This window comes from Cervus elaphus, chromosome 9, assembly GCF_910594005.1.
Source record: "Cervus elaphus chromosome 9, mCerEla1.1, whole genome shotgun sequence".
Taxonomy (NCBI): Eukaryota; Metazoa; Chordata; class Mammalia; order Artiodactyla; family Cervidae; genus Cervus; species Cervus elaphus.
In genome coordinates, this window is record NC_057823.1 from 92,980,477 (window position 1) to 93,005,514 (window position 25,038).

A 25,038-nucleotide genomic window follows, 5' to 3' on the forward strand; every position below is an offset into this window, starting at 1 on the left:
ATAATTCAAGATATAAAATTAGAGTCATCATTCTCAGACACCCAATCACCAAAGAATATTCTCCATAGTTGCTAACCTATTGATATTTGGAGCAATTTTTCTTTTAAAGTTAGTATCTGTATGTCCAAAATCACTCTAAAATCTGATTAGAATGTGTAATAAGCTTAAGGGCTACTACACAAAGCTCTGTCCCTCTCAAATGGTCTTGAAGGCAAGTCAGATGCTTTATGAGGCTACATCAGAAACATTCAATTACCAGGTTTTCAAAGGACTACTTTTGAGTACAAAATTATTTCCTAAATATTCTTATTTTTTTGTTTTTAAACCTGTCTCTTATGAATTTCATATTTTTAAAAAGTCTTTCAAAACTTATAAGAAGTTAAAAATTATATTTCAATCAGGAAAAATAATGGCAGGGAGTATAATATAGACACTGCCAAGCAAATAAGAAAAATTCTGTAAATATTCACTAATATATTTACTTTAATTGTCTTCCACTTTGGAATTTTGGATTAAAAATTTTAGCTATCAAGTATGGAGTGAATGTTTCTAATATTAAAAATAACATATTTCATTTTTCTTTTAGCTATTGATATACAAACTTTCCCTGGAAAAATACTACATAACATATGAAAATCAGACTTCTATTATAAAGTCCATTATTTAATGCTGCTTATTTGACTGTTAAAAGGACAAAGATATCTTAAGACATTGGTTTATAAAGCCAATGGAGAGAAATATGAGACCATAGAGGAAAAACAGCTTATTTTTTTCACATTTCTAGTGCTTTCTATACTGCTAAGTTTTAGTTTCAGTTTATTTAATAAGATTTCTTTTCCTAAAGTTTAGCAAAATCTGTCATTCAGCTGTTTGATCATCTTTATTGAGGCCTAAACTTTTATAAAAACTTTAACTATTTACATGGAGAAAGCGTAATATAAAATCAAAGCAATATAAAAATCTTATAACATTTCAAGAATTAGGTATCAGATGAAACACTTATAATAAATCGTAAAGGCATGAAGGTTAATTATAGGTGCTCAAACATTTCCTTTTCCAATTTTAACTTCAAATATAAGAATTTTGAGTGTTCTGATATTCACAGTGAAATATAAACTCCAATTTATAGAAAGTAAAATACAACGGACCAAGCAACCATAGTTTAATTTTTTGTTACAATATTTAAACTTGTAGTTTCTCTAATATGTAGGGAAAACATAGAAAAACAACTTTATAGAGTATTATCACCTAATATTTGATATGTCTTGACAGTGTGATAGGCACTGAATAATTAAATTCTATTCTTCCTGATATAAATCTGTACAATATGTGTGATTTTTGCTTTAAAAAGTATATCCTCAGTTTTGTCAGGTAAGATATTTAGCTTATCAAAGAAGTTTGTGCTTTGAAATATAAACAATTTCTTTAAATGGAAAGTTCTCTCATTAATTAAAAAATTCTAGTTTATTAGAAAAATATGTCATGCATGTTTCCCAAAACCCATCAGAGGGGATGTTTCATGGCAAATTCACTGATTCTGAGATGGGATTTCAGTTGCAAACCGAGTGAATTTTGATTCTGACTCCTCTTTGTTGAACAGCTTTGAACAAGAAGTTCCTCAACCTTTCTGACTCCTTCATCTGCAAATAGGCCTAGTAATACCTACCTAATAAAGTTAAATGTAAGCTGTACAATGACTAGCTAAAATAATGCTTAATGAACAAATCTGTTCATATCCTAAACAAATGCTCTCTTCTGAATGTCACTATGCATACTGGTCATGAGTGTGGGCTTTGGAGTTCCACAGTCTAGGTTTAAATTCTGGCTACATCACTTACTGGCTGTGTGATCTTAGTTATACTTAATATTTTGCTGTTTCCTCATGTGTAACTGAGGATTATAATACTACTTCCATCATAAGGATTACATGATTAATATTGATAAAGCACTTAAGACGATGTAGGGTACTTGGTAGGTGCTATGTTATAGAGCTATCATTTCCAGGTGTAACTTATTGATGTGGACAGTGCGAAGGAGCAAACACTGATAGCAGAGATTGTTCCAGTAAGACTTGAAAGGTCAATTCCATTTAGTCGGTATTAGAAGACAGCTGTCTCTTTCCAGCATGGAAGAAGCAACAAAGAGAAGCCAACAGGGGCTTGGCCAAGGAAACTCATCTGCTTTCCAGATTTTCATAGTGTTTTCAATTTTTCTGCTTAAACTGAATTTCCAGAACACCACATCAAAACATATTCAAAACTTAAAAAATGATTTGGGGATTGCCTGTTGCTTTAAATTTTCCACACCTTCTTTCCCCTTTATTAGTTTGGGTAATTAAGAATTGATTTAAACAGAAAGTCTGCTTGGAAGGCACAAGCAAGAATAAACAGTAAACAGGCTAGAGAATAAAAACTAAGTGATCATGTAATTCCACAGAGAAATAAGAACTGAATCCTGAAATATATGAAAAACCAGGAGATTGTTTTATGGACAAGAGTCACCGTAGTTAGAGTAGTGTGTTATCAGTCGCTTCGTTGGGTCCTACTCTTTGTGACCCTATGGACTGTAGCCCTCCAGGCTCCTCTGTCCATGGGATTCTCCAGGCAAGAATCCTGGAGTGGGTTGCCATTTCCTCCTCCAGGGGATCTTCCTGACCCAGGGATCGAACCTCTGTCTCATGTCTCCTGCACTGGCAGGTGGATTCTTTAACCACTAGCGCCACCTGGGAAGCCCAATAGTATCATATGACATTTACACTGAGCAGGTATTTATTTGATGGAGGAGCTTACTGTGACAAAGTGAGGGGCACACTTAAAAAAAAAAATATTGGAGTATAGTTGCTTTACAATGTTGTGCCAATTTCTGCTGTAAAGTGGAGAGGCCTCAGTTTTAAAGGAAAAAATATATATCTATATGTTTCTCATCTGTAAAATGGGGATGATAACAGTACTTATAAAGTTATAATGATTGAATGAGATAAAGTATATTTACATGAAGTACATGCTTAGGACAGTGCCTGGTACACAGTGTCATTTAAGCATTAGTTGCTGCTGATGAACATAAAGTCTCTGCCTTCTGACTTGCAAGACATTCATAAATACTAGTTCCATTTAAAGTGCTCAATTTCAGTGACACTGCTATGAATTGTTAAAAATTGTTCTTGACCCAACAATGTTTATGGATAGCTGACAGATAAAATGGATTCTATGATAACAGCAATGACAAGGTTCTATTAGAGTAAGAGAGGTCTCCACCACAGCAATCAGAAATGAAAGTATCTGTTCTGCTTGAGAGTTTATTGCAAGATCTTAGAGAAAACACAAGTGTTATCAAATATTAAGGTTTATAATATGCTAATGGTGGGTTTCCCAGGTGGCACAGAGGTAGAATCCACCTGCCAAAGCAGGAGACCAGGAGATTCAGGAGATAGATGCAGGTTTGATCCCTAGGTCGGGAAGATCCACTGGAGTAGGAAATGGCAACTTATTCCAGTATTCTTGCCTGGAAAATCCCATGGAGAGAAGAGCCTGGTGGGCTTCAGTCCACGGGATCTCAGAGTCAGACACAATTAAGCACACACACAAAAAATGTATCTAATATATTGCTACATATATAATACTAGAATATAAATATGAATATATTTAACATTTTGATAGGTGTCCTAAAATGTGCAACAGGAAACAAAATTGAAAACTTAAGGCTGAGCCTGTAATAGTGGTAGAAACTATTATTACTTTATTAATGGTACTGGAATTAGGAATCTTTTTTCTGATGTAAATTGAGCAGTAATACAACAAAGACAACATAGGCTAGGGGTTTCATGTCATTTTATTACAACTTATAGGACATCGCTTTACAGAGAAAGTCAAGGTTTATCTGTTGTTAGCAAACAGCTACTGGATACTCTTAGAAATTCAATATTATAATTAAGAAGAATCCCTTGTTGCCTTATAACTGGAAAGAAGTCAAGATGGGAAAGTTCTATTGGAAGAGAAAGCTGAGTGTACCCAGTCTTTCTGTCTAATGCCTCTTCTAGAAAGATAAATTCAAGCTTTTCTTCTAATTCAGATGTCTAATTAATGTAGTACAGAAATCTGAAGATAAGCTCTTAGAAGTTAGATATCAAGATTTATGGATATTTAGACATAAGCTAGGCCTATTAGATGCTAGGACACTTTTTAATCATTTGACTCAATTATTAAATTGTCACTGTAATATTAACAATTTTATTGTATTCTAATGCTCTTTAATAAACTTATGAGATAAATTCAAATAAGGTATGGAAAACTAGGAAGAAATCTGAATACACTAATAAATATATAAAAGTGCAGACTAATTCCTAGAGGATATGAGATTTAACTTGTTCAATTTAATCACAGAAAATGAAGTTTGGGGTTAGGGTTAAATTTGGCTACTTCTCTTGATTTGAGATTTTAATATCTTCTTACTTGATTTTCTACATTCACTGATCAATTTTCATTAATGGCCTAAGTGTCCAAAACTTTAGGGTCACAACTGTACCTCCTAGACACTGAAACACACTCACTCTCAATGTCCTTGCTGGGCAGCTCTGCTCTCCCATCCACCTTGCTTTGCTCTATCGTGTGGCTCTCTACAAACGCCCAGATGCCTCTTTCTCCCGACCCAACACTACACCATCTGAAATCTGCTTCTGACAACTTATCTATATATAAATCTAGGATCAAAAACAATTTACTGAGCATTATTGCAGGTTCAGCTGGGCTAGGCAGCAGAGTAAGAACCAGAGAAGACAGAGGATTTGTTATTTATCCTCTGCCATTAATTAAGAAAAGGATTCTGAGGTGACTTAAAGCAAAAGATAAGTATAAATTAAGACACTGAGAGATTAAGGCTGAGAGTAAGTAATAAAATGGAAAATTAACCACAGCTCTGGGTTTACAGGAGACAAAGGTAAAAAAGCATTATAGACCTTTTATTTTCTGGCAAAAAGAGCTTATTACTTTATGAACAGAAACAATTCTTATTTAAGACAAATTTACTGCATGGATCTTTGTATTGGGGAAGTTAACACAACAACCTCTTGGCTAAAATTTCACCTCACAATTATCTTATGATACTATTCTCTTTGTTTAATTGTGTTTCCTAATTAGAATTTAGGGCTTCCCAGGTGGTGCAGTGGTGAAGAATTTGCCTGTCAATAAAGGAATCACAGGTTCGATCCCTGGGTCGGGAAGACCCCCTTGAGGAGGAAATGGCAACCCACTCCAGTATCCTTGCTTGAAAAATCACACAGACAGAGGAGCCTGGAGGCGACGGTCCGCAGAGCAGCAGAGAATCGGAGATGACTGAGCACGCACGCACGCACGCACGCACGCACGCACGCACGCACACACGCACTTAGAATATAACTTTCTTGAAGCTGGGATCATGGGTGCTAATCTGTTCCCCCAGGAACTTGCACAGAGTGGGATTTCGACTGAATAAATGAATACCTGTGATAGTTCTCTGAACCATTTCTTATTTTGAGGGCATAATATTCAATCTCAACTCCAATAAATAACTTTTATAAAGTCAAACTTCAGAGGTGAGGGGCTTTATTGAGATCTAAATTCATTCAATGAAAAAGTGTGGAAAGCTTACAACAGAAAATATGAAGTGATAAAAAATTATGTATATTCATATAATTTTTAATAAATATGTTAAAAGTCCCAACTCTAAAAGTTAAGATCACAGGAGCTTAGAGAAGTAGTATCACTTTGTTTCCTAGGACCCAAAGAAAGCTTTAGACCCACAGTGTGATCATCTCATAGCCTAAAAGCAGGAAAAATGTACCTCTTCCTACCCCATCTCTTTTATAGCCACAGAAACCTGATAACCAGTCTACCAAGGATAAATCCTAGGTATCCACATGAACTTAGAATGAAATATTTTACTTGATTTCATTCTGACTTAAGTTATATAAACTGAACTGCTGCCTTGATTCATCATTTCATTGTCTTGATTTTTCTGACTACTAGACCCTCTTTTCTTTCTCAAGAAAAGACACCGTTTCTAAATCCACAGCCAATGGTTCAAGTCTTAAACTTTGGTTGCTTTACTCATTCTTTCCCCAATGTTGAATCACCTTTTTTTTTTCTTCATTCCCTATAAGGCAAAGAGGTGGAGTTTGGTTGTGGAGAAGAGGTAGTCTTAGAACCAATGACGACATTCTGTTTGCTCAGTTATCATCCAATGCCTTGATTTTCAGTTCCCTGCAACCAGATATGGAGAAGGCAATGGCACCCCACTCCAGTACTCTTGCATGGAAAATCCCATGGACGGAGGAACCTGGTGGGCTGCAGTCCATGGGGTCACTACGAGTTGGACACGACTGAGCGACTTCACTTTCACTTTTCACTTTCATGCATTGGAGGAGGAAATGGTAACCCACTTCAGTGTTCTTGCCTGGAGAGTCCCAGGGACGGGGGAGCCTGGTGGGCTGCTGTCTATGGGGTCACACAGAGTCGGACACGACTGAAGCGACTTAGCAGCAGTAGCAGCAGCAACCAGATTATGCCTCCTGATTCAAATCTGTGCTCACCCTGCTCTACAGATCCCTACCTAGTGATGGTTCAACTGCTACTCCCTCCAAATCTAAGTTCTCCAGCTGAACTAGCTCTTCTTGAACCCATCGTGAACTCCAGTAATGAGCCTTCGTCCACAGCTGGCTTCCATCCTGTTCTCTCAAGCTTTACTCTAACATTAATCTACTATGCTTCAAGTCTGAGTCTACTTGACTTGCCTGTGTTAATCTGAATAAATTATTCAATAAAAATTGACATCTAACTTCTAAGATAGATGTTAAATGGTTTTGATTTGAAAATTTTTTCTTCTAAGAGCTCATTTCAATTTATGGTGTCAAATCAGAGGTGTCACTGTGGTTGGGAATCTCATAGGGGGGAGTGCTTACATTGAGTGATCATCGTAAGGCTATAACAATAGTAAAAACAGCTCCATTATTAAGTGAAATGTGTCTTTCTATAATCCCTCTTATAAAAGACTTACAATAGTCAATCATGCTCTCATCTCTGCAGTAAAATACAAAATCTCTCATTAAGATCTTTTATAAAACCAATGGAAAAAGAAATGTTTCTTACAGAAAGACTTAATCCAACAAATTAATATGTCAGTTTTTCTGGGTTCTCCTCAACATGTTATTGTACTGATTTTAGCAGACGGTGATTTCCTGGCAGCCTTTGTTGAACGGAGCAATACAATGCCCAATCTCTGAGTGTCACAGATACAGGGCAGGAAGACCTGGATGCAGTCCATCTATACGGATATTGAAAAACCTCCTCCAAAGGTAATTCTGATGGGGTAATAAGGATCCTGTACTGTACAAAAAGAGTCTACAAAGATTAGTGAAAATTTTCTCCATTGCTGCATTCTGAACAACCTGATCTTGTTGTGACTGAGAAATATTAAGGAGCACATTCAGTCCTTAGTAGAAATGATCTATCAAGGATGGAAGTAATCACAAGTAACATCATACTTAATGATGAAAAAAAAGATTTCCCCTTAAGATCAGTAGCAAAAGGATGCCCACTCTAGTTACTTCTATATACCACGATACTGGTCAGGCCAATTAGGCAAAAAACAAACAAACATCTAAATTTTAAAGGAAGAAGTAAAGCTATTTTCATTCACAGGTTATATGATCTTGAACATAGAAAACCCTAAGGAATTCACTCACACACTCACACACACACGCACACACACACACACACACTATTAGAATTAATAAATGAATTCAGTAAGGTTGTAGGATACAAGATGAAGACACAAAAATGAGTTGTGTTTCTATTTACTAGCAATAAACAATCTGAAAATAAAATTTGAAAAAAAAATTTCACTTTGAATAGTGAAAGTGTTAGTCACTCAGTCATGTCTGGTTCTTTGGGATGGCATGGACTATACTCTGCCAGGCTCCTCTGTCCATGGAATTCTCCAGAATACTGGAGTGAGATCAAACTCAGGTCTCCTGCATTGACAGGAGGATTCTTTACTGAGTTGCCAGGGAAGTTCCAAAAGGATTATGCTGGACTTCTACTTCACACAATGAAAAAAAACTAATTCAAGTGACAAAAACAAAAACTAGATAAATTAGACTTCATCAGAATAAAACACTTCTGTACTTCAAAGGTCATCATTAAGAAATTGAAAATAAAACCCACAGAATGGGAGAAAATATTTCAAATCATGTACCTGATATCCACTGGAATCATGTATCCAGTATATATAAAGAACTCTTCTGACTCAACAGTAAAATGACAACATAATTAAAAAATGGACAAAATGTTTTAACTGACCATTTCTCAAAAAAAAAAAAAAACATACAAATGGCCAATACCACATCGAAAGATGCTCAAAGTCATAAGTCATAGAGAAAAGCAAATAAAAGCTACAAGATACCATTTCACCCCAACTAGTACTGCAAAAATAAAAAGGACAGACAATATATGAGTGTTAGTAGGGATGGAGAAACTGGAACCCTCCTATATTGCTGGTGGGATTTTAAGTATGTGAGTGATGGCTAATGAGTATGGAATTTCTTTCGGGGTGACAAAATGTTCTAAATATTACATAGTGATGGTATAAACTGCTGAACTGTATACTTTAAAAATGAATTTTTTGGTATGCGAATTATATCTCAGTAAACCTCAGTAAATCTCAATTATGTCTCAATACAGATATGAGATTGTATCTGAAAATTTTTTAAAAGTTAAATATGGAAATAAGCAAAAGTAAGCTAATCACTAAATAAAAAGTAATGTTAGACTCACGATTGAGGATAAAGTAGAGACTTTCCCAGACTTATTTCAGACACTGCCTTATACTATTATGAGAAGACAGAAAGAATTTGCCTGCCAGTGCAGCAGACGCAGGTTTGATCCCTGGGTCAGGAAGATCTCCTGGGGAAGGAAATGGCAACCCACTCCAGTATTCTTGCCTGGAAAAATCCCATGGACAGAGGAATCTGGCAGGTTACTAAAGTCCATGGGGCTGCAAAAGAGTCAGAAATGATTTAGCAACTAAGCAACAACAACAAAGACGATAACTTAGTTTAATAACTTTTCTTTTTGATTGAGAAGACTATACGTTGAAGAATGAGTCACAGAGAGGCAGCCTTTTTGGTCAACCTGTGGTTTGGGTACACCAGCAGAGAGGAAACTGTATAAGAAACTCCAGGAACAAAAGGGGGTAATGTTGTTTAACGTGAAAGAACTGATTAGGCAGAATTCCCACATTAACCAATATTCAAATGGAGGGTAGGAAGAATGAATAAGTTTAATTGGTAACAGAGTTATTGTTAAGGGTTAAACTCTATAAAATAGTCAATTAACTGTGCAGGTATTCAAGACTTCACATGTTGTTATATGTTGTTCCCAAACGTGTGATGGGGGGAATAAAAGCTATGTTAGGCTCTTTATTTTCAAGCTGTTTCCAGATGATTTGGGCAAGATTTAGAGATCAAAGATAATTTAAAAACAAAACTAATTAGTAAAGATTAAATTGCAAAAGATACAAATATTATAGAAAAAAGGGTGGTTAATTGAGAATACTTTATGAAAAATCTGGTAAGGAGGAAAATTCTTTCACCTGGGAGGGGGAAATGGCATTAGCAAAAAAGAATAAGCATATACTAGGGTCCTTTATACTCATGTTTAATAAACAATGATTTAATTCCTAATAACCAGGAATTTCGGAGAAGACAATGGCAGCCCACTCCAGTTCTTGCCTGGAAAATCCCATGGACAGAGCAGCCTGCTAGGCTGCAGTCCTTGGCGTCGCTAAGAGTTGGGCACGACTGAGTGGCTTCCCTTTCACTTTTCACTTTCATGCATTGGAGAAGGAAATGGCAACCCACTCCAGTGTTCTTGCCTGGGGAATCCCAGGGACGGGGGAGCCTGGTGGGCTGCCGTCTATGGGGTCGCACAGAGTCGGACACGACTGAAGCGACTTGGCAGCAGCAGCAGCAGCAGCAACCAGGAATTTTGTAATTTAACCCTCAAACTCTGCTTATGTAAAGTGGGTACTTACAGAGAAGGACACACATAAAGGATCTTACCCAACTTATAATTTGCCGGTATCGGAACTAGTAATCAAACCCAGGTCATCTTCATTCAAGTTTCGTGTTCTTCCACTACATTGAACTTGGAGGCCCGGGGTAGAGGCACAGAGAGATGAAACAATGGTAGTGATAAGAAATTAGACTAGAACTGAAAGTTGCTATTGGGAAAAATACAGCTGGAAAGAGATAATCCGATTGCACAGAAGGTGTTAAAGTGACGGAGAGGATAGATGAGGCAAGAGACAATAGGGAACCAATGATTCTGGAGGGCTTCCCTGGTGGCTCAGACAGTAAAGCGTCCACCCTGCAAAGTGGGAGACCTGGGTTTTTGATCCCTGGGTTGGGAAGATCCCTTGGAAAAGGGAATGGCAACGCACTCCAGTTTACCTGCCTGGAGAATCCCATGGACAGAGGAGCCTAGTAGGCTACAGTCCATGGGGTTGCACAGAGTCAGACACGACTGAGCGACTTCACTTTCTTTCTTTCTATGATTCTGGAATGGTTCAGTAAAAAGGGGTTTAAATAATATCAACAATGATGTGGTATACAGGATGGAATGGAGAGAAAAGAGAGCCAGTAGAGAAATGGGTATGAGTGCAGTGATACTGCTGTGAAATGATGAATTAATAACAACAGGCACATAGAGGAAAAGACATGATCAATATTTCAGAGAGAAAAAAATAAACCTGACAAAATGTATTGGTTGGTTAGATATGGGACAAAAGGAGAACAGTTAATACAAAAATTAACAAATGGAGCCATTCTTTCAAACAGTTAGACCTCCTAATACGTATTAAAAATCATTTGAAAAAATAAAAAATAAAAATCATTTGAGTAGAAGGTAAAACAAATCGAACCTCAGCACAGAGGTAACTACTGTGAAGCTTAACAATCACATCTGCATATGAAACTCTCTCCTTTGGTATCTCATTTATTCTATTAGCCATAATTATTAAATATCCAGCATATAAAAATATTCTCCCCAGTATCTACATATGTGCATAATCACTGTTCATTACTTGTTATTTATTGTGCTTCAATTCCCTTCACATCCACTTCAACATACTTCTGGAGGTGTGTACCAGGAAAGATATTACACCCTCTTTGTCTTCATTCAGCTTTCCAGATCCAATGACTTTAAGTCATGGAGAATTTGTTTCCTTAACATCTGATGTGTGCTTGTCCCTTACTAGTCATCTACGTTCATAAAGCCTTTCACTGGATCTTTACTTAGACTCTTGCAACTAACTCCTAACATTACTGTCATCAACAGTCAATTAAAAGACAGTATCTATACTATATGCAAAGAATTAAACAAAATTGAATATAGGAGGCAAAAATAATATACTCTCTGGTTTCTCTCCAAGGTGCCTACAAAAATAGAAAAACTAAATTGTTTTCACATGAAACAACTAGAGAAATAAGATAGAGATCCCATACACAAGTTGTAATCATCCCATGCGTTAACATGCTACTGGTATCATGCATTCAGTCAATGCAGAAATTCAAGTTATATTACAAATGGCGATTTATTTTTACTGAATTATTTACATTTTAAAGTTTAAAGGTTTTAAAGAAGTGTTTTTGGCCTGAATTGTTTTGACACTGTAATGGCTCAATTTTTCTTTGTTTATAAACCAGTATTCTACCTCTGCTCAATTCTTGATTCCGTGCAGCCCATATTTTAGGTATTCCCATTGATCACATTAAGCAGATATGCTACCTATATCTGTTTACTTTGTTCTTTGTAGATAGAATATAAATGATGCTTCTTTAAAGTCATAGTTAACTGCATGTCACTAAAGGCAAAAACTAATTCTTTTAGTCCTGTTCCTTTTTCTTTTCAGTGTAAATCCAAATTATGCTCTAGGCAATTTTAAAAGATCAACTCTTAAGAGTAGACTGAGGTTGAGTGTCTGCACACAAGTAAGTCCACAAAATAGTCCTCCATCAGCTGCTGAAGGTCAGCTCAGGCTGCCTAGAGGCTAGAGAGCCCAGCATGGAACAATGGCAGGAAAATAGAGTTCCCTTCATTCCTTAATTCACATGCAAGTGAGGTGCCAATCAAGTGCTGACAAGCATGGAGAAACCAAAATCAAAAGTGGGTAGAGATACACTTTCAAAAGGAGCAGTTTTCACACATTTCTAAGAGATGTTTTTAATGGTGGTTGTGAACATACCACTAATGATGTAGAAAAGGAAATAAAAGCAATAAGAAAAATACTAATTTTATATCAACTGAGAGGATGCAATAAGCTAATGAAATACATTTGCTAAAATTATTTAATGTGTTCTATAAAAATATCAATGATTTCACTTTGACTAAGAAAGAAATCTGAATGCAAATTGATGTATAGAGCACTGCAAACAGGGAAGGTGAGTTAAAATTTGAAACTGGGCACTGACAAGGAAGCTGACTCATTTCCAAATAAAAGAAAAATTTAAGCTGGCCTGATTTTGTCAAACTAACCATTATCTACAAAGACAAGAGCAACACACTCTGAAATGACTGAGTATGGAAGCAATGCAATCACTTCACAAAGCGGCTGGTGAAAGGGATGACAAAGCTTAAAAACTAGCAGTTTTTTAATGACACTTTATATCTAACAAACGAGTTTAAACTTTCAAAAACTAATACAAGGCAAATGTAAGCTGCATTAGTTGTAGATGTTTTTCTGAAAGAATTTGGTAAACTGTTGATTATGACTACTATTTCTATCTATGACATATAAAACAAAATTTATTAGAAATTGAAGGCTTTGACAATGAGGATTTAATAAGACTAACTTTGTATGTTATTGCTGTTTATTAGTGTTATTTTAAATACACAGAAAAAATAACATATGAGAGACACGTTATCTTTAAAATTATCAATTCATAAAATAAATAGTCCTTCCCTTTTACTTTAAAGACTGAATGCTAGGATTGCTACCAGAGCTGTCTTATCAATATCTATTTTTACTAGGATTGCAGAAAGTTTAGAGAATTAGAAACTTGAGATGTTACCATATGATGGGAATAAAGGAAGCAAAAAGCATATTTTTAGAATTATTTTTTTCACTGTTACTATTTACTACATAAAATGGACACTGGTTTTGAAAACGAATCTCTTAACTACCTCCTGGATTCTTCAGGTGAATTCTGCACTTCAAGATAGGGTATAATGATAAATTACGTTCTCAGTTTTGAAAAACAATTAGCAAAATATGAAAGCTCTACAACTATTTTGTACTTTATATTTAAAAGTAATTTTTCAGATATCTATTAATAGTACCTTTTTTTGTACCTTTAATTTTAAACTCTATTACACAGAATTTAATTTAATAAATGACAAGATATATTTTAGCACAGGTCCTGACTAGTAACTATTATTCAAACAATAAGCACTAAAAGTAATTACATGTAATGTTAAAACTGTACTAGCCACACAGTTCATATTTAAAAGAAATTTTCTTAAAATTCATGATCCAAGAAAGAATGTGAACTTGAATGAGGATGGTAGGAAAACAATCTCCATGCATTCAAACGTGATGCTACAAACTAGGGCCATTTCATCCATAAGGGGGGTGTATGCATGTGTATATGTGTGTGTGTATAGAGTCTTGAATCAGGGATACAATTTTATGATAATTTTTTTTACAAAATTAAACTCTACTGAAATCCAAATGATTTACTGTCTAATGTGTAAAATGTACTACTGAAACAAAAAACTAAACCATAATTTAAGATGCTCACAATTAACTTTTTTGTAAAGTTAATATTAAATATTTCAATCATGGTAAAACAATTTCATATAATACATTTATGTTGGAAAATACTGAGAGGCTGAATATTTGTCAACATTTTAAATACCATGAGTTTACTTCTAAGAATAACAGGGAGACCAGGAAAGAATGTGATTCAGCTTTAGGCAAAAACAAAAGGTTTAAACATATTTCAATTTTTTGTGTAATATCAACGCTATCTTTCAAAAGTTCTTGAAATTAAGTAGAAACACAATGGCCTTAAATGTATTAATCAAGCTTTGTCAAAAATTTATGTAAAACTAAGTTATTTGTTTAGAGGAATTCTTTTCAGTAAGTTACAAACTACTTTTTCTTTAGCTTCCACCATCTATACACCTTCTTTGCATACCCCTATCAAAGTTATTTGACAAAAAGTAGCAAATATCTGAGGCTGAGATAATCACCATTAATATTTTAAAACCTAAACAAGGTATATTACATTAAATAGACTTCTCAGTCCTGGTGTTGCCTGACAGATATGCGATGTGCCAGTGGTTATATTATATTCCTCCTCCCATGCATGCACCTCCTGCAGAGATAGCAGACTACAGAAGCTGACCCTTACTGAGACCATCTTGTCTCTCTGACAAAGCTCCTTTTTAACTTCTTACTTACTGGTTACTTCCTGTGATGGAGAAAAACTTTAGCTCAGCTTGTGATAATTTCACAGGCCCTGAGGACCCTGACCCTAATAGCCTCAAGGTCAGAAGTCAAGTCTTGTTCTGAAACATCTGTGTGCTTTATATTAAAGTGGAACAAAAGTGCAGAAATATCCACCAGTGTGTGACAAGAAGGACAGGCAAAATAAGACTGACACACAGGTCATCTGTTACTCTGGCGTCTTAAGTTCATTTTTAAAACTGTCCAAAATTCACTTAAATTCCTAATCTGATGTACAGATTTGATGTTAATTGTCTTAAGGTAAAATCAGGAAAATGTATGTTTCATGGAAGTTTTAAATTTGAACAGTCTTGCAGGCCTTCAGACATATTCGAAGCTATTCTATAAAGTCATGAAATGTCATGTCTTATGTAATTTAATGACTTACAGGAAAAAAACATAAGGTACATATATATCAGCTATAAATGCATTTATATATATCTGAATAGTTAAAAGAACTATTTGAAAGCCAACATTCACATTTTAAAAAGGACATCATAACTCGTATGTTAAGAGAGTGATCCTAAGATACCCATTTTGTAGTAAACAAATCCAGCAGAATTAAAAGCACTTGAATAAAATTTCTAAACATGAAATCAATTTAAGAAATGAATGATTTAAGTTATTTATAGATCTTAAGAGAGCACAGTATTTGTAAATTTAGGTCAGCTAAACTATTCTCAGGTGTCACCACTATTTTTATATCTAAGTCATGTAGGTAAGCAGTAAGGCGTGGGGAAGTTGAAAAGACCATGGAAATATAATTTCCCCGATGAAGAGCAATACATGGCAAAGTTTAGAAACATTAAAAATTAGACAACCAATGCTATGCTGGCTTTTAATGTCCACTTTAGGCTATATGGATTTAAAATTATCAAATGCACTTTATCAGACAAATCACTTTATTACGGCAATGGTCCTTTCCTGTGACATAAGGGGCAATGAACAGCAGCACATTTTTAGGACTGACATACGTCACTAATCATTCATACCTACACAAAGTGCGATCACTGCAATAGTGTGGTAGAAGAGACACCAAATTCAGAAGTCTTGATAATTTTTCTATTATGTACACATATCTTAACTGCAAGAATTGGATTATTTTGAAATGCAGAGATTTTTATGACCAAGCATGGAATTGCACTTAACAGTAGATTAATGGAATCTTTCTGATAGTTTTAATACTAATTATATAGATTTTGATCAAGTACTAATTTATAGAGATAGTATAGTCAGTTAAAGAGTCTCTAGAAATTTTAAACACTTTACAGATAACAGTGCTTCAATGATGTACATGTAAATAGGAATCACAAATATAAAATGTATGGAAAGTGGAGCTATAATGTAGAAATTAAAAAGTGAAATGTAAATAAGAAACAGGCAAAAAGTTGTCTGATTGGCACTGAAAAGCTCTGCACAATAAAGGTACACTTTTCAACAACATGAAATTCATTTCACCAATTACTTAATCTTCATCCTTTATAAAACAATTTCAAGTAACCATACCAAGAAAATGGGAGTGAAGGCGATAAATCTGTAAGGAGTCTGGAAATTAAAAACAAGAGTTAACTGTGCACTTACCAGTTCGACAAAAGCAAGTCCTCCATAGCTGTGAGCAACAAAAAATACCTTCTCAGCTGCAGACTGAGCTATGAAATGGTCCCACACATAGACTGCATGTTCTTCAGGAGAGCCATTTTCCTATAAGTAAAACAAACATCATGTATTACATACTGCATCTAATTATTATCATAGTAATCAAAAATTAAATTATATGCTTGCTTATGCAGCATAAGAAATATGATAGTGATAGCTCATTCCAAACAATAACAATACGAAAGAACAACAATGGAAATTCAAATTAGGGAATAAATTAGTATTAAGCTATTAGTAAATTACTGCTAAACTTAAGTGCTACTCTAAGCTTCTGAAAGAAAATATTTAAAATAGGCACATTTTGAAGGGAAATGGCTCATTCTGGGTTTATCTGAGATATTAAAATAGATCTAACTATATTAGAATTGCACGGCATAAAGTTATAGTGATCTTTTAAGGCAGTGTAACACTCAAGAAATATCAGATGCGTTTCTGTATTTATATCTGAAAATATTTAGAACATACATACATCTAAATTATTTGATTTTTAAAATTTTAGGTACCTCTGTAAATTGAAAATAAGGAGAAAATTAACAACAAATATTTTCAACTGACATTGTTAAAAACACTTTTCCTGAAATAATTTTCCATATATATTTTATTTCCAGAACTGGGAGGATTTCTGAACGTAGAAACCTGGGACTTTTTATATTTCTCTGAAGTTTCTGGTGTGCTTTAGTCACTCAGTCCTGTCTGACTCTGTGACCCCATGGACTGCAGCATGTTCCTCTGTCCGTGGGAATTATCCAGGCAAGAACGCTGGAGTGGGTTGCCATGCCGTCATCCAGGGGCTCTTCCCAACCCAAGGATTGAACCTGGGCCTCCTGCATGGCAGGCAGATTCTTTACCATCTGAGCCACCAGGCAAATCCAATAAATATATGAATGTTGCTTTAATTTCAAAAGTTCTACAATAACTTCACTTTATTGTGTTTACTTCTATAGCAAACACAACTTGTGGTTAAACCTAAAATTCAGATAATGTGGTAAACAAAGAACTAAAAATATACAAACCAATAAAACTAAGACATCATGAAAATATTGTGTAAGAAAAATTCTTGGGATGCTTTAACACCAAAGATTGATTCCCTAAGAATGTCATAATACTAGATGATGAACACATTGATTCACCTTTTCCATCTCAGAAATTTTAAAATATTATATTAGGGTCCCAATGAATGCTTTCACTTGCTCCATAAAAGCTATTATTCCCCATGTCTATCTCCACCCTAGATTTCTCTCCAGAGCTCCAGACCCAAGGTCATTTCCTTATGAATGCCCCACAGATACTTCAAGCTCAACCAATTCAACACTTTGTTAAAAATATCCTCTCCAAACCTGTGTCACTATCTTTACTCCCCACCTCCCGCTGAAATCTGAGCATCATCTTCTATTTCTCTCTCTCAAACTCCACATAAAATCAGTAATTAAAAACCTTTTGATTCTATCCCCAACCTTCTCTTAAAGCCACACTTCTCTCCATTCCCATTTCCTCTGGCTGAGCCCAAGCTCATCCTTTCACAAATGGATGACTACAATAATCGCCAGTCCAGCTTCCCTGACTCTAGGATTATCCTAGAGGGTACTACCCATTTAAACACCCTCTCCTAACTGTAGTGAAAACAACCTTTCAAAAGACGCTAATACAGACATGTCGCCATTTGCTCACTCATTGCTTAGAATTCTCCGAAGTCTTTTCATTGTCCTCAGGACCAAGTTCAAACTCAGAATGACACTAAGGCCTTACAGGATATGACTTCTGCCCTGATATCTATGTGCAAAATACGATGATCTAAAAGATACCCTTTCTCCCCACGAGAGAATAGAAAGAACACTCTCTGTGTTCCAACTGCAGGGAACGTCCTGTAATATGCTAATTGTGCCATACCTTTCTTATTTCTGGGCCTCTTTTGTTATTATTGTTTGGAAAGTGACCCATATGCTCTGCCTTTGCTTAACCCATCACCTTCACGTGCATAATTCCTACGGGTCTTCAGAACTCAAACTAACATAATTGCATCTGGCCCCATCACTTCATGGCAAACAGAAGGGGAAAGGGTGGAAACAGTGACAAATTTCTTCTTCTTGGGCTCTAAAATCACTGTGGATGGTGCCTGCAGACATGAAATTAGAATACAATTGCTTCTTGGCAGGAAAGCTATAACAAACCTAGACAGTGTGTTAAAAAGCAAAGACACTGCTTTGCTGACAAAGGTCCATAGAGTTAAGGCTATGGTCTTCCAGTAGTCACATATAGTTGTGACAGCTGGACGATAAAGAAGTCAGAGCACTGAACAACAGGTGCTTTTGAACTGTGGTGCTGGAGAGTCCCGTGGACAGCAAGGAGATCAAACCAGTCAACCTTAAAGGAAATTAGCCCTGAATACTCATTGGAAAGACGGATGCTGAAGCTGAAGCTCCAATATTTTGGCCACCTGATGCGACGAGCTGATTCACTGGAAAAGATCCTGAAGCTGGGAAAGATTGAAAGCAGGAGAAGAGGGTGACAGAGGATGAGATGGTTGGACAGCATTTCTGATACGATGGACATGAACTTGGGAAGACTCTGGGAGACGGTGAGGGACAGGGAGGCCAGGTGTGCTCCACTCCATGGGGTGAGCTGGACACAACTTGGTGACTCAACAACAACAACAACTGGAAGGAAGTCTCTGTAGGCACTTCTGGCCTTAAAACAAATGCCCAGCTGTGGGTTTAACTGGTGATGGAAGTAAAGTCCAATGCTGTAAAGAACAATATCACACAGGAACCTGGAATGTTAGGTCCATGAATCAAGGTAAATTGGAAGTGGTCAAATAGGAGGTGGCAAGAGTGAACATTGACATTTTAGGAATCAGTGAAATAAAATGGACTGGAATGGGTGAATTTAACTCAGATGACCATTATATCTACTACTGTGGGCAAGAATCCCTTAGAAGAAATGGAGAAACCCTCATAGTCAACAAGAGTCCAAAATGCAGTAATTGGGTGCAATCTCAAAAATGACAGCATGATCTCCATTCATTTCCAAGGCAAACCATTCAATATCACAGTCATCCAAGTCTATGCCCTGACCAGTAATGCTGAAGAAGCTGAGTTGAATGGTTCTATGAAGACCTACAAGACCTTCTAGAACTAACACCCAAAAAAGATGTCCTTTTCATTATAGGGGACTGGAATGCAAAAGTAGAAAATCAAGAAACACCTGGAATAACAGGCAAATTTGGCCTTGGAGTACAGAATGAAGCAGGGCAAAGGCTAATGGAGTTCTGCCAAGAGAATGCACTGGTCATAACAAAGACCCTCTTCCAACAACACAAGAGAAGACTCTACACATGGACATCACCAGATGGTCTATACCAAAATCAGATTGATTATATTCTTTGCTGTCAAAGATGGAGACTCTCCATACAGTCAGCAAAAACAAGACTGGGAGCTGACTGTGGCTCAGATCATGAACTCCTTATTGCAAAATTCAGACTTAAACTGAAGAAAGTAGGGAAAACCACTAGATCATTCAGGTATGACCTAAATCAAATCCCTTATGATTATACAGTGGAAGTAACAAATAGATTCAAGGGGTTAGATCTGATAGAGTGCCTGAGGAACTATGAACGGAGGTTCGTGACATTGTACAGGAGGCAGTGATCAAGACCATCCCCAAGAAAAATAAATGCAAAAAGGCACAATGGTTGTCTGAGGAGCCCTTACAAGCAGCTAAGAAAAGAAGAGAAGCTAAAGGCAAAGGAGAAGAAGAAAGAAATCTTCATTTGAATGAAGAGTTCCAAAGAATAGCAAGGAGAGATAAGAAAGACTTCCTCAGTGATTAATGCAAAGAAATATAGGAAAACAATATATGGGAAAGACTAGCTATCTCTTCAAGAAAATTAGAGATACCAAGGGAACATTTCATGCAAAGATGAGCACAATAAAGGACAGAATGATATGGACCTAACAGAAGACATTAAAGGAGGTGGCAAGAATACACAGAAGAATGATACAAAAAAAAAAAAAAATCTTCATGACCCAGATAACAAGGATAGTGTGATCACTCACATAGAGCCAGACATCCTGGAATGCGAAGTCCAGTGGGCTTTAGGAAGCAACACTATGAACCAAAGCTAGTGGAGGTGAGGTGATGGAATTCCAGTTGAGCCATTTCAAACCCTAAAAGACGATGCTGTGAAAATGCTGCACTCAATATGCCAGAAAATTTGGAAAACGCAGCAGAGGCCACAGGACTGGAAAAGGTCAGTTTTCATTTCAATCCCAAAGAAAGGCAGTGCCAAAGAATGTTCAAACTACCACACAATTGCACTCACCTCACACGCTAGCAGAGTAATACTCAAAATTCTCCAAGCCAGGCTTCAATAGTAGGTGAACCATGAACTTCCAGACACTCAAACTGGATTTAGAGAAGGCAAAGGAATCAGAGATCACATTGCTAACACCTGCTGAACCATTGAAAAAGCAAGAGAGTTCCAGAAAAAACATCTACTTCTGCTTTTTTGACTATGCCAAAGCCTTTGACCGTGTGGATCACAATAAACTGTGGAAAATTCTTCAAGAGATGGGAAGACCAGACCACCTGACCTTCCTCCTGAGAAATCTGTATGCAGGTCAGGAAGTGACAGTTAGAACTGGACATGGAACAACAGACTGGTTCCAAATCAGGAAAGAAGTATGTCAAGGCTATATATTGTCACCCTGCTTATTTAACTTATATGCTGAATATATTATGCGAAATGCCAAGCTGGATGAAGCACAAGATTGCCGGGAGAAATATCAGTAACCTCAGATACGCAGAGGACACCACCCTTATGGCAGAAAGTGAAGAAGAACTAAAGAGCCTCCTGATGAAAGTGAAAGAGGAGAGTGAAAAAGTTGGCTTAAAGCTCAATATTCAGAAAATGAAGATCACGGCATCCAGCCCCATCACTTCATGGCAAATAGATGGGGAAACAATGGAAACAGTGAGAGACTTTATTTTTGGGGGCTCCAAAATCACTGCAGATGGTGACTGCAGCCATGAAATTAAAAGATCCTTGCTCCTTGAAAGAAAAGCTATGACCAAACTATACAGCATATTAAAAATCAGAAGACATTACTTTGCCAACAAAGGTCCATCTAGTCAAGGCTATGGTTTTTCTAGTAGTGAGAGTTTGACTATAAAGAAAGCTGAGTGCTAAAGAATTGATTTTTTTTTTTTTTTTTTAGAATTGATGTTTTTGAACTGCGGTGTTGGAGAAGACTCTTGAGAGTCCCTTGGACTGCAAGGAGATCCAACCAGTCCATCCGAAAGGAAATCAGTCCTGAATATTCATTGGAAGGACTGATGCTGAAGCTGAAACTCCAATACTTTAGCCACCTGATGTGAAGAGCTGACTCATTTGAAAAGCCCGTGATGCTGGGAAAGATTGAGGGCAGGAGAAGGGGACGGCAGAGGATGAGATGGTTGGATGGCATCACCAACTTGATGGACATGAGTTTGAGCAGGCTCCTGGAGTTGGTGATGGACAGGGAAGCCTGGAGTGCTGCAATCCATGGGGTGGCAAAGAATTGCACACGACTGAACTAAAATGGCCTTAATAATTTAGCTTGCATTAGTTTAAAAAGCAGGAAAATATTTCTAATTAATATCAGAATACTGTTTACACTAAGGAAGAGAATCAGTTGTGATTGGGAAATAGACTTCTTTCTGGTGGCTGGCAGTATTTCATTTCTTGCCTGGAATGGGAGTTATACAAGTGTGTTCTTTATAGTTACAGCTAAAGTTACTAATACATACCTAGCAGTTTTCTGTACATATATAGACTGTAACCATAGAATTTATTCTGTAAACTTTTTAGAGTGAAGAAAGGTATTGTTAGTAATTGTACTGGAAGAACAGGTCTAAACTGGGACAATTGGGAGAAAACCCTGACATGTGATCTCCCTAGTTATATCTCACAATGAAATGTACAAACAAAACAGGAAGACAGATAACAGAGTTTCTATCTGCTGACAGTTGGCAGAACAAACAATTTTAAATATCTGTGATGGTCCTTAATACTCTCCTATATAGAGAGACAGAATTAAAAACACAAAGGAGATTAGATTATCCGTACCAACTAGGTCTTGCACTGAAAGTGGAGATGTAAGGATGATAAGCAAGCCATGATCCTAACCTTCACTGTGTTTGCTATTTCATAAGTGTGTTAACACACAGACAGAAGAGGCCTTAGTGTGTGAGGAGTATTACTTTCTCTATTCTTGATGGACTGTCTTCACACAAGCCCAATGGGTCTATTATAAACCCACACTCCCTGAAATCAGTGAAGTCCTCCCTGCTTTCTTCTCACGGTCAACGATCCTTCCTCTCTACTGTTGAGAGTCTATCTGTTCCATCCCTTTCATTCCCATCTCATTCCGAGTCCTCCGACAATGAGTTTTAACTAGTCTCATTTCTTCTAGTCTCTCCCTTTATTTTTTTGCCAGATTAATCTTCCTGAAGCCTGGCTCTGATCCACTCACTCTCGTCTTAAAGGTCATTTACCGAAATGGTTGCCATTGCCTACAAAACAAATAACTATAACTGGAACTCTTTAGGCAACGTCTTTAAATGCTACTTCTCCAGCATTCCTTCTTACAATTTGCAAGGATCTTATTCATGCTCCAGGAAAAACTGGAATATACATGAATAGTCTGAAAATCCTAGACAAAAAGTCTACCATGAAATCCAGTCTGGGATCTCATGGGTAATGCAGCTCAGACTAGGCAAAAACTAGACATGGGAACACTTCCAAGGGAGCAGTTCAGCATTTCATATATAAAGTAGTAGACTATCCCACTACTTAGTCTGATGGCAGAGTGAATGGGAAGCAAGGGATGGAATATGTCATTACAGAGGAAAAATCAACAAAACGTTGTGACTCAGGATATAAGGGAAATTGCCAACCGGGCCCAAATGAACCATCTATGACCAAAGGAGAGTTAAGAACCAACAGCTCTTTCCACTGTTCAAATGTAAAGACTACTGTTTGCAGAGATTAGTGTTATAGTTGATTTTTTTCTTCCACAGTCTATGGAGATGATATATGTTAAAACGGTTTATGAGTAGCAGGAAAAAGACATCTGAAGTATTCACGTGCCCTGAATACTTCAATATTTTTAGCCTGACTCTTAAGGTCATCAAATTATTCTTCAGTTTTAAACCTAAAATTAAAAACTTAATGTTCTAAAAAGCTAGACTCAATTGAAAAAAAAATGCCTATAATACCCACTTAGGGGGTTATCCATAGGCACAACTAAACCATTATACAAGATTACTCTAGGCCACACTTGACATGCATTGACCCAAAAAGATCCAGGAAAGGGAATCACAGTTTGCCATTAGGGGCGCACCAGGCATTCCTTTTAGGGGAAGCCCCCAGTAGTTCCTATAGCAGACACAGCACAGAATTTTGTGGGAGTTACTGACTTTGGCACACAGGGTGTTAGCTCACGAATGAGGGAATCAGGCTCACCTTGGGCAGAGACAGGAGTTATCCTGCCTTAAAGTTTTATAACCTACAGAAGCTAATGCCTCTAAAAACAACACCATAGGCATGGCTTTTAGGGTCCTTGCCTGCAAGGGACTTGCCCACTTACAGGAGTTAATACCATCAGGGAAGATCAAAACTATGGTGTTTACAGTCTATCATAATTCCTTCTGGGCTTTCTGGCGGCTCAGTGGTAAAGAATCTGGCCTGACAAGCAAGAGATGCGGGTTTGATCCCTGGGTCAGGAACATCCATTGGAGAAGGAAATGGCAACTCACTTCAGTATTCTTGCCTGGGAAATTCATGGACAGAGGAACCTGGCAGACTACAGTCCATGGGGTCACAAAGAATCAGCACGACCTAGCAACTAAACAGCAACACAATTCCTTCTAATCCAGATGCACTTTACCAACCAGGGGTCATTTTCTTCCACAGGCAATGTTGTGCAGCAGCCAGCCATTTAGAGTGGATGTTGTGGTATGCGTCCCAGAACCCGCTTTAGTTACAGGCACTCATTTCCTGAGCTGTACATTGTTGGCAGCTGATAGCTTTAACTGAGATACTCTCTAGGGATTGCTCTCAGTCAAACAAAGCTATCTTGCCTAAAGTTAATCCCACCTCTAAGGGAATTTACCTCCAAAGTCTGGTTGAGATGACGTGGATCTGTAAAGGACCCATCTCCTGCCTCAAGGTAGGACATCTCTGAAAAGCCACCCTAGATCCAGAGAGCATCAAGAAGGTGGATGAGGCCTGTGCTGTAACAATATTGCAGTTCAACAACTTCAGCCAAAATTTGTGTTTTTGCCCCACTATAGGTGCTGACATGACCAGTGCATTCTCTTGCTGACTACGGCTCAGATCATGAACTCCTTATTGGAAAATTCAGACTGAAATTGAAGAAAGCAGGGAAAACTACTAGACCATTCAGGTATCACCTAAATCAAGCCCCTTACGATTATACAGTGAAAGTGACAAATAAATTCAAGGGATTAGATCTGATAGACAGAATTCCTGAAGGACTATGGACAGAGGTTCGTGACATTGTGCAGGAGGCAGTGATCAGGACCATCCCCAAGAAAAAGAAATGCAAAAAATCAAAATGGCTGTCTGAGGAGGCCTTACAAATAGCTGAGAAGAGAAGAGAAGTGAAAGGCAAAGGTGTAAAGGAAAGAAATACCCACGTGAATGCAGAGTTCCAAAGAACAGCAAGGAGAGATAAGAAAGCCTTCTTCACTTATCAATGCAAAAAAAATAGAGGAAAACAATAGAATAGGAAAGACTAGAGATCTCTTCAAGAAAATTAGAGATACCAAGGGAACATTTCATGC

At 37.0% G+C, this 25,038-nt stretch overlaps 1 protein-coding gene across 10 annotated transcripts in view; it reads right to left on the reverse strand.

Annotated features, from left to right (window-relative positions):
• Positions 1 to 25,038, reverse strand: part of FAM172A (family with sequence similarity 172 member A) — a 394,773-nt gene that overhangs the window by 165,897 nt on the left and 203,838 nt on the right. For all 10 annotated transcript variants that reach the window (XM_043913602.1, XM_043913603.1, XM_043913594.1 and 7 more), the window contains one exon: positions 16,120 to 16,239. In XM_043913602.1, coding sequence (XP_043769537.1) covers positions 16,120 to 16,239 — 120 coding nt within the window. The remainder of the gene's footprint in view (positions 1 to 16,119; positions 16,240 to 25,038) is intronic.